Source organism: Babylonia areolata, chromosome 33 (genome assembly GCF_041734735.1).
Source record: "Babylonia areolata isolate BAREFJ2019XMU chromosome 33, ASM4173473v1, whole genome shotgun sequence".
In the NCBI taxonomy this organism is placed as follows: domain Eukaryota; kingdom Metazoa; phylum Mollusca; class Gastropoda; order Neogastropoda; family Buccinidae; genus Babylonia; species Babylonia areolata.
Genome location: NC_134908.1, coordinates 3,886,652 through 3,897,344, shown reverse-complemented (window position 1 = coordinate 3,897,344; position 10,693 = coordinate 3,886,652). Strand labels below are relative to the sequence as shown.

Sequence of the window (10,693 nt, the reverse complement as noted above, 5' to 3'; positions counted from 1 at the left end):
CTCCTCCTCCTCCTCGACTCTCTCCACCATCCCTGTCTCTCCCACCACCACCACTGCGGTAAGAGCTGACGGATTCAGAGCTCTGTGTGGGTCCCTGGGAACGTGTGGTCAGCCCTTTGAGCGAGGAATCGCTATTGTTTCTTGGGATTGAGGAGGACTGGGAGAGGGGATGGGGGCGGGGCCGTGTACTAGTGGTGGCGGTGGTGGTGGTGGTTATGTTGTTTCCGGTCAGCTGACTGTAGGACCGTGACGATTGGTTGGTAGAGCGGGAGGCGGGCCTGAGGCGCTCCCTGTCGCCCACGATGGGCGGTAACTCCGGGGCGCTCATTCTCCTCCGTGAGTAACGGCTGAAGAACCTTTCCTGTCAACACAGCAAAAATCGAATCAAATGTTGCTTATTGTCCAACAGTCCCACCCCTACCCCGGACCACAAAGAGGCCATTACAGGGCTTGCAAATTAAATCAAATTACGTTGTACCGTTAACACACGGAATTCGTTAGGGTTTGGGTTTTTTTGGTTTTTGTTTTCATTCACTCATTGACAAGGTAGCAACAAACAAAACAAAAACAAAAAATGTGTGGCCAAGCACGACAATTATCAATTTTTTATATCCGGGGCAAATCTTAACTGTTTCGAGAATTGGATTTGAAGACACTGCAATATTTTCGTTGAAGTTAAGATGTTGAAGCAGCAGCAACAGCAACAAAAACATGGGTTGTCTTTAATCAAAATTTGGTTTGTTTTGTTTTTCTTGTTTTCGTTTAGTTTGTTTCTTTGTTTGTTGTTGTGTGTGTGCGAGCGTGCGCGTGTTTGTTTGTTTGTGATGGTGACTGGGTGTGTGAGCGCACGCACGTCGGCACGTGGCCACGCACGTGCGTGTATCGACTTTTACGTCAACGTTTGATCGTCGTTGTCAGAAGGTTGTGTTTTCGCCTGTCAGTAAACATTCACACCAACAACTTACGTATCGACAGTAATCCTCACTCGGTGGCAGATTGCACTGCAGTGATGTGCATCAGTCGTGTCCGACTATGACCACCAGAGGAGGCATCTGCTGTCCTATCTTGTCTAGAATTTGATTATAGTGGAGAGTGTCTTGCCCAAGTTACATCCCCACTCTCTCGGCCAAGAGGGTTCTTGGACAGTCGGCGCTGGGATGGTTCCCAAAGGCCAGCTAGCCCTCAAGGCTGTAGCACTAAGAGCCAGTGCAATCTTGCCTCCTGATTTCATAGTTAATAGTCCAATACACACACAAAAACAAAGCTGTAAATGACCTCCCGTTGCAGTGGCAAAACCATTGATCATACAGCTCCCACTTTGCTGTTGGTCTAACTGCAAGCTTATGTCGATTTGTAATATAAGCCTAGCGTTGTGTTGGGCCTACTGCTACAGGCTACAGCTGACGCTAAAACCCAGTTTTCACCCTCGTGTCTCACTGATACAACAGGTTTGTATGTAACCTTGAGTGAAACACAACGGTGGCGCGTCCTGGTCTGTAAGTGTACTAATTGCTTTATCTATGTAGGACTGTAAATATACCTGATTATCAGGAGCATACTTCTGAGGAATACTCCTCTCTCTCTCTCTCTCTCTCTCTCTCTCTCTCTCTCGTGTGTGTGTGTGTGTGTGTGTGTGTGTGTCTGTGTCTGTCTGTCTGTCTGTCTATGTCAAAATGTGTGTGCCAGTGTGTGTGTGTGTGTGTGTGTGTGTGTGTGTGTGTCCGTGTGTGTGTGTGTGTGTGTGTGTGTGTGTGTGTGTGTGCTGAACTCTTCATGTTGATGATTGTTCCTGACTGATTATGCGTTGTTGACATTCCCCTTCACAAGGAATCATGGCCTGAAGTGAATCCACCATCTCTCTCTCTCTCTCTCTCTCTCTCTCTCTATCTATCTATCTATCTATCTATCTATCTATTCTAATCAATATGTATGCATGTGATATTGTTGCTGATTTTTTATATGACTTGAAATTTATCTACATAACGTTATGCTTTTGTATTTGTGTTTTTGTAATTGTTTCCCCTTAAGGAAGAAAACAAGCCACTTGTGCTTATTCCTTTTTTCCCCTCACGAACGTTCGTTCGTTCGTTTGTTCGTTCGTTCTATGTTTAAAGTGTACCTCTGGAAAACTTGTAGATGAGTATCATATTTTAAGTGTTCTTTTTTAGAGGAATACCGAAGTAAATATCTGCTCTTTTTTTCTGCTGACGTCCAAATGTGCTAAAATTCCGTACATTGTTCAACACAAATAGTAAACCTTGCCTAACAAAATTAATACATTTTCTAAGTGATAATGAATTCTTTTTTGTGATGATTTCTGTTTGGGCCTGCAGTTGCACTGGTGTATTCTTTTATTGAAACATAATTGCACGTTTTCTTTTCATCTCTGTAATTTGCGTTTTACAAACTTTTATGCTTCTTGGGTGGAGCTTGATATGTTTTAATTTTGTACTCCCTTGGGATGTTATTATTCTTATCATCATTCAGTTCTTCTTGTCTTGTCTTGTCTTGTCCTGTTCTGTCCTGTCCTGACAATTTTACATTTCTCGCCTATCCTTTCTTTCGTCTCTCCTTTCTTGTCCTCATTTTACACACACACACACACACACACACCCCGATCCCCACCCCCCGCACCCCCCATCTCTCTCTCTTTCTCCCCCCCCCCCCCCCCCCCCCCCCACACACACCCCTCCCCTCTCTTTCATCAAGTCTCTTCCTTCCCTGTTCAATACATACGCAAGCGGCAGCGCGCATATTGATGAACAATGTCTTTAGTATGCACTGCCTATGAACTGTCCACAATGTCGAGACCATTCTATCTCTCTCTCTCTTTCTCGGTTGCTCTTTTATTCAGTCTTCTCATGTTCAGCGTGATAGATATGTTCGCGCGAGCGCACACATTCACACAAGACCAATTTTGTGAATGTTTATGATCAACGTATGTCTGGTTTTGTTGCTTTCGTCATGCCCCACTCAACCTTCACAGACACGTTCTCTTTGTCTGTCTGTCTGTCTCAGTGTCTGTCTCAGTCTGTCTGTCTCAGTGTCTGTCTGTCTGTCTGTGTCTGTCTTGTCTTCGTCTCTCTCTCTCTCTCTCTCTCTCTCTCTCTCTCTCTCACCTGGATTTGAGCCCCCTCTTCAGTGCAGATAGACCGCTGAGGTGAGGAAGCCTGGGAGGAATTCTCTCCCGAGGAGGCATGCACTGGTAAAATGAACGTCACAGAACTGCCCCTCCGAGATTCCAGACGACGAAATTGGGAGGACACACCACTGTTCGGAAGGGACAGATTCGAATTCGGCGCTGACAAATTTATCCCACGAAAAATATCAGGAACTCTCAAACTCTCCTCCTCGGAATCTCCAGAAGCTTCACTGGGCGAATGTTCTTTTCCATTGAAATGTTCTGGACTTTCCCCTCCTGTTTCTGTGGCATCAAGTTTTCGTTGTAATGGTTCTGCGGCTAATTCGGGGTCGGTGGGTTCTTTGAAGTTGATAAGAACTTCGTTGTTTTTCTCAAAGTCTTCATGATCATCGTATATTGGAGAGGAATCCTCGCCTTCATTATCTACGAACTCTGGAATCGTTTTGTCATGATAAGATGATGATAAACAACGGTTTGGTTGACCCACACCGCTTTCTTTATCACCAGATCTAACATCAGCACTGTCGCGAAAAGTAGCAGACGACAGAGACAGCGACAGCAGTTCTGTGTGACGCTTGACGGCTTGTGTTTCAGCCGACCTTTCTGGCACGAGGGAAGAAGGAGCGGTATTGGTAGCTGCGGCACTGTGCCCAGAGGTACCGGCACCTAATCCTGTTTTGGCAGCCGGCAACCACTGATCCAGACCCGCACTTCCAACACCAGCGCCTGATTTCTGCTCGCTTCCTTCGCGTTGGTCTCGCCGCGCCTCGTCTCGGCGCTTCCAGTTATGGTCGTGGTGACAGTCTCGGCGAGCCGGCTGCGCGCTGGAATGATCGAGGCTGTCACAGTTTTGCGTGGCACCTGTGAAGGTTTGCGCGTCGTCGTTGCTAGCACCTGTTTGCTTGGTGCCGTCGGGAGATGTGGAAAACATAGTGGGTGACAGGTCCATGCTGAGAGAGAGATTACAGTCCCTTTGCAGGGGGTGGTCAGTGGTGGTATGGATAAAGCCGATGCTGGAGCTGTCCCGCTGATGAAAACAACTTGAACAACTTATCTGGAGTGGGCTTGGGCTAATAATTCGGTGTTTGCGTTAAAAAAAATAAAATGATCATAATATCTGACTCAGTTCGGTGCCTGTGATTGATAATGAGTAAATTCAGCGCATGGTGTATTAGAAACAGCTGAGTCAATTCGGCGCTTCTGGTTAAAAATAAACTGAGTAAAATCAGAGCGTGTTATTTTAAAACAACTGACTCACTTGGTGACTGTGATAAAAAAAAAAAATAAATAAACGAGTAAATTCAAGTTCAGAGCGTATACTAAAATCAACTGATTCAACTCGGTGACTGTGACAAAAATAAACCAGTATCTTCAGTGCATTTATCAAAAACAAGCGAGAAAGTTCTGCCGTGTGCGTAGTTCAAATCTAGACAGGGCTTTCTTCCGATTTCGACGCCGAGCTCCTCAGTGTTAGTAGTAGCAAGTGTTCTGCTGCTTATTCAACCGGTAGTCTTGAATTTCACATATGTCTGTCATTTTTTTTGCGATTTTGCTTACTATCAATTGTTCGCTTTCCGTCGTCACCGTCAATAAATTTCAGAAGATGGAACTGAAAACTTGACTTCATGTTATTTTAGTTTTAGGAGTTCAAACACTTGACGCCAAATCTTGTCTCGGAAAGTCACAGTAAGTCGTTGATTTTGCCGGGTGGTAGCTTGCTGTCCGTCAGTCCATGTCTCACGGTTGCTGTTATCTGCGGACAGAAGCAAACGAACAGGATCTAATCAAAACAATCGCAATCAACTGACTAAATCAGACCATGCAGTTTGGAGGCCGGCCTAACCAGCCAACCACCCAACCACTGATAAAGGGTGTCAGTTTCATTATCACGTCAGTATAACATCAACACAGACACTTGAGACCATGTCATGGTCACGGCTACCGACTGATTTTCACACACACACACACACACACACACACACACACACACACACACACATGTACGAGCACACACTCATGCGCGCAGACATGCACGCACGCACAAACAATGGCGCGCACGGTACTTACCGTTACACACACACACACACACACACACACACACACACACACATGTGCGAGCGCACGAGCACGCACTCATGCGCGCACACACGCACGCACGCACTGGCAAACAATGGCGCGCGCGGTACTTACCGTCACACACACACACACACACACACACACACACACACACATGTGCGAGCGCACGAGCACACACTCATGCGCGCACACATGCACGCACGCACTGGCAAACAATGGCGCGCGCGGTACTTACCGTTACACACACACAGACGTACACACACACACACACACACACACACACACACACACACACACACACACAACTGCTGTTACAGTTACACTGATAACCACCACAGCAACTGCTGCTTGACTTCTTGTCTTGTCTCAGCTGATCACCAGCTTGGTCTCAGTCCAAAAAAACGCACAATTGTCTAAGCAGTAAATCGTTTGACAAACTTATTCAGCAAGCAGTCGTTTGCACTGTCTTGATCGTAACTAGCTAACATTGAAGTTTAACAAGCCACGAACTTCAGTGCGCGTGATAAACCACAAACTGCCAACTACACGTATTTAAAGTTCGGCAGAGAAGTGTTAATGAGTACGGACTAATGTATAAGATTATACACCGCACCACATCTGCTTTAAAAAAAAAATACATTATTTATTTAAATAAGAGAGGAACAAAAGCAGATCCCTGATCTATGCATAAACCCAGTGCTACGTTGGTCGGACCTACCTTAGGTTTGTATAAAGTGAATTTAAAGTGGTTGCTTAATTGCAAAGTTGTTGGGTTTTGTTGTTGTTGTTGTTTTGTTCTTGTGTGTGTGTGTGTGTTTGTGCGTGTGTGTGTATGTGTGTGTGTTCCTTTGTTTGTGTGTGTGTGTGTGTGCGCGCGAGTGTGTGCGTGCGTGCGTGTGTGTGTGTGTGTGTGTGTGTGTGTGTGTATGTGTGTGTTTGTTTGTTTGTGTGTGTGTGTGCGTGTTTGTTTGTGTGTGTATGTGTGTGTGTGTTTGCTTGTGTGCGCGCGCGTGTGTGTGTGTGTGCTTTTGTGTGTGTGTGTGTGTGTGTGTGTGTGCTGTTGTTTTTTGTGTGTTTTTGTGTGTGTATGTTGTTGTTGTTGTTTTATTGTTGTTTGTTGTTGTTGTTCTGTTTTTGTTTTGTTTTTAAGGGGTGTAGGTTTGTTGGTTGGGGTGGGGGGGGGGGGGGGGGGGGTGAGGGGAAGGCAATAGGCCTACGTCACCGAGAGGAATGCTTACATATTATATCATCACCAACACTGAGGTTCGAACGGCAATGGGGAAAATGAGGCACTACCCTTCACAGAGAGACGGCACAGAGAGAGAGAGACAAACAGAGAAAGAGACACAGACAGAGGGAGACCAGAGAAAAAGGAAGAGAGAGAGGGTGGGGGGAGGGGAGAAGAGAGAGAGGGGGGAGAGAGAGAGAGGGAAACTAGAGGGAAAGAAAGAGAGGGGGACGGGCGCAATAGCCGAATGGTTAAAGCGTTGGACTTTCAATCTGAGGGTCCTGGGTTCGAAACTCGGTGACGGCGCCTGGTGGGTAAAGGGTGGAGATTTTTCCGATCTCCCAGGTCAACATGTGTGCAGACCTGCTTAGTGCCTGAACCCCCTTCGTGTGTACACGCAAGCAAAAGATCAAATACGCACGTTAAAGATCCTGTAATCCATGACAGCGTTCGGTGGGTTATGGAAACAAATGCCCAGCATGCACACCCCCGAAAGCGGAGTATGGCTGCCTACATGGCGGGGTAAAAACGGTCATACACGTAAAAGCCCATTCGTGTATATACGAGTGAACGTGGGAGTTGCAGCCCACGAACGCAGAAGAAGAAGAAGAAAGAGAGGGGGTTGGAGGGAGAAGAGAGAGAGGGGGGAGAGAGGGAGATATAGAAAAGAGAGAGAGAGAGAGAGCAACCGACCGAGACAAAGAAAGAGATAGACACAGACAGACAGAGAGACAGGGATTGGGGAAATACAGAGAGAAAGAGGGCGAGCTAAAAAAATCTGCGTGATAGGGAAAGAAAGAGATAACAGAGAGAAGCCTAGAGATGAGACATCGAGATCTAGAGGGGTGAGGGAGAGAGAGGGGGGATAGTGGAAAGATATAGGGACTGAGACGGGGAGATGAAGGGAGATTTCAGATGATTTATTCATCTAAGGCCATAGCTCCATATGAACAGGGGGCGATAACAGATTAACTCCAGATTACGACCAGTCCTCTCTTCTCTTCTACACAGACCACTCGGATGTCCAGTGGGTGTCTGAATGACCCAACCTTTAGCTTCCGTCGTCAGAATTGTGGTATTCTTTGTCAACATTCACCTCTTCAGGATAAGAGCCTTCCGCTTGCACTATTTTGATGATGGTAATTGGGGTGAAACGCTGTTAACGTCGTCTCTTTCGCCGTTCGTATGGAAAGAGTTAACATGCGTCACTACAACTATGTAAACACAATAAGCATAACCAGATCCCCAAACAACAATATTAGGATACTAGTGTTTCTCTCAGCTGAAGTGCTCGAACTAAATACATAGCTAAACTGTCTATTGTTTCATTATCAATCGATGACATCAATAAACATAATCTAAACAGACATGGCTGTGTATAATATTTCTTCGGGATAAATTTAACTCGAAGGTCTGTTAGGGCTGCCGGGGCACTTCAAAACAAAATGAACTTGGGAGATAACGGGAGTGAGAGAGAGAGGGAGAGAGAGAGAGAGAGAGAGAGAGAGAGACAGACAGAGAGAGAGAGAGAGAGAGAGACAGACAGAGAGAGAGAGAGAGAGAGAGCGAGGAAGTGGAAGAGATTGGAAGATACGGGGAGGGAGAGAGAGAGGGAGGGGGGTGGGAGACTGGGAAAGAGAGAGGGAGAGAGAGAGAGACTTCTTCTTCTTCTTCTTCTGCGTTCGATGTTTTTTGGCTGCGTCAGACTGTCACCCCTGTCGCCACGATGTAACCCACGGTCTTCTCCAGGTCGTGGCGGTCTCCCCAAAGCTGCGCCTGTAGCTCTGTGCCCCCTGGCCAGGTTTGACGCCGTAGAGCTTCATGGGTTGGGCAGTGTTGGAGGATGCGTTCAGGGGTCTGGGGTCCAGTGCCACATGGACACTCATCAGTGAGAGAGAGAGACATCCCGGGCACAGGGAAAGCTAGGCCGACGGGGAGAGCCGAGACAGGGTCAGGGAGAGACTGAGGTAGTAACGGGCACAGAGAGTGACAGAGACAGAGAGGAGAAGAAGAGAGAGAGAGGGAGAGAGAGAAAGGGGGAGAGGGGGTGTGGGGCGGAGAGAGCAAGGAACACACAAACACGGAAGCCGTGAAGATCGAGGCTTTGTTTTCAAAACTAAACAACACCACCTCACGCAAAGGTAGATAATTCCCCCCACGACCAGAACACTCCTCCCCACAGAGTTACCTTTCTTCCCCCTCGCAGAATCGTTCCCCCCAGTGACCAAGCAGTGTGTTATCGACACACAAAGCCGTGCCGATCCCTAGTATAGTACCAAGCCAGAGTCACCACACTGTTGTATTCTGCACTCACCTGCCCTTCTTTCTAACTGTTGTTCTGCAGGACAAAAAAAACCAGCCCGTTTGTCATTTGATTGATTGATGTGGATACTTATATAGCGCCTATCCTCGGGCAGAGACCAAGCTCTAAGCGCTTTAGAAACACGGAGTCATTTGCACCACAGGCTGCCTACCTGGGTAGAGCCGACTGACGGCTGCCACTGGGCGCTCATCATTCGTTTCCTGTGTCATTCAATCAGATTTCAGACGCACACACATACACACTCAGACAGACATGTAACATTTTACGTGTATGACCGTTTTTTTAATTTATTTACCCCGCCATGTAGGCAGCCATACTCCGTATTCGGGGGTGTGCATGCTGGGTATATTCTTGTTTCCATAACCCACCTAACGCTGACATGGATTACAGGATCTTTAACGTGCGTATTTGATCTTCTGCGTGCGCATACACACGAACGGGGTTCAGGCACTTGCAGGTCTGCACATAATTATATTGACCTGGGAGATCGGAAAAATCTCCACCCTTTACCCACCAGGTGCACCGAGATTCGAACCCAGGACCCTCAGACTGAAAGTCCAGCGCTTTAACCATTCGGCTATTGCGCCCGTCCAACGTGACGGAGAGACAGAGACTGAGAGAAACAGGGCGAGAGAAAATTCTATGAGAAAAATAGGAAAAGACACTCTCTCCCTATCTCCCCCCCCCTCTCCCCCCTCACTCTCTCTTTCCCCCCCCTCTCCCTTCCTCTCTCTCTCTCTCCCTCTCTCCCCCTCACTCTCTCTCTCTCCTCCTCTCTCTCTCCCTCTCTCCCCCTCACTCTCTCTCTCTCCCTATCTCCCCCTCACTCTCTCTCTCCCTATCTCCCCCTCACTCTCTCTCTCCCTATCGCCCCCTCTCTCAACCTCAATCTCTCTCTCTTTCCCTATCTTCCCCTCTTTCCCCCTCACTCTCTCTCTCTCCCTATCTCCCCCCTCTCCCCCTCACTCTCTCTTTTTCCCCCTCTCTCCCCTCCTCTCTCTCTCCCCCTCACTCTCTCTCTCTCCCTATCTCCCCCCTCTCTCTCTCCCTATCTCCCCCCTCTCTCTCTCTCCCTATCTCCCCCTCTTTCCCCCTCACTCTCTCTCTCTCCCTATCTCCCCCTCTCTCCCTCACTCTCTCTCTCCCTATCCCCCCCTCACTCTCTCTCTCCCTATCTCCCTATCTCCCCTATCTCACCCTCACCCTCTCTCTCTCCCCATTTCCCCCCCTCTCTCACCCTCACTCACTCTCTCTCCTTATCTCCCCCTCCCACTCTCCCCCTCCCTTCTCCTCTCTCCCTACTCTCTCCTCCTCTTCCCCCTCACTCTCTCTCTCCCCTATCTCCCCTCTCTCTCCCCCTCACCATCTTCCCCTACTCCCCTCTCCCCCTCTCCCTCTATCTCCCCCTCTTCCTCCCTCCCTCTCTCTCCCTCACTCACTCTCTCTCCTTATTCCCTCTGTCCCTCCTCCTCCCTTCTCCTCTCTCTCCTCTATCTCCCCCTCTCCTATCCCCTCTCCCCCTTCTCTCTCTCCCTATCTCCCACTCTCCTCCCCTCACCACTCTCTCCCTATCTCCCCCCTCTCTCCTCCCTATCTCCCCTCTTTCTCTCTCTCTCCCTATCCCCCTCCTCCTATCTCCCCCTCCTCTCTCTCCCTATCTCTCCTCTTCTCTCGCTCTCCCCCCTCTCTCCCCCTCATCTCCCTATCCCCCCCTCTCCCTCTCCCTCTCTATCTCCCTACTCCTCCCCCTTTTCACCTCACAAAAGCTCACTCTGTCTCTCCCTATCTCCCCCTCTCTCCTTATCTTCCCCTCTCTCCCCCTCACTCTCTCTCTCCCTATCTCCCACTCTCACTCCCTCACACTCTCTCTCCCTATCTCCCCCTCCCTCTCTCTCTCCCTATCTCCCCCCCCTCTTTCTCTCTC

At 48.4% G+C, this 10,693-nt stretch overlaps 1 protein-coding gene across 1 annotated transcript in view; it reads right to left on the bottom strand.

Moving 5' to 3' along the window:
- The window catches only part of LOC143277023 (uncharacterized), a 14,213-nt gene extending 9,331 nt beyond the window's left edge, over nt 1-4,882 (bottom strand). Inside the window, exons 1-2 of the mRNA XM_076581746.1 lie at nt 3,120-4,882; nt 1-361 (exon numbers count right to left, since the gene is read on the bottom strand). The exon at nt 1-361 is cut by the window's left edge and continues 1,139 nt beyond it. Coding sequence (XP_076437861.1) covers nt 1-361; nt 3,120-4,091 — 1,333 coding nt within the window. The 5' untranslated portion in view covers nt 4,092-4,882. The remainder of the gene's footprint in view (nt 362-3,119) is intronic.
- Nucleotides 4,883-10,693: the final 5,811 nt, after the last annotated feature.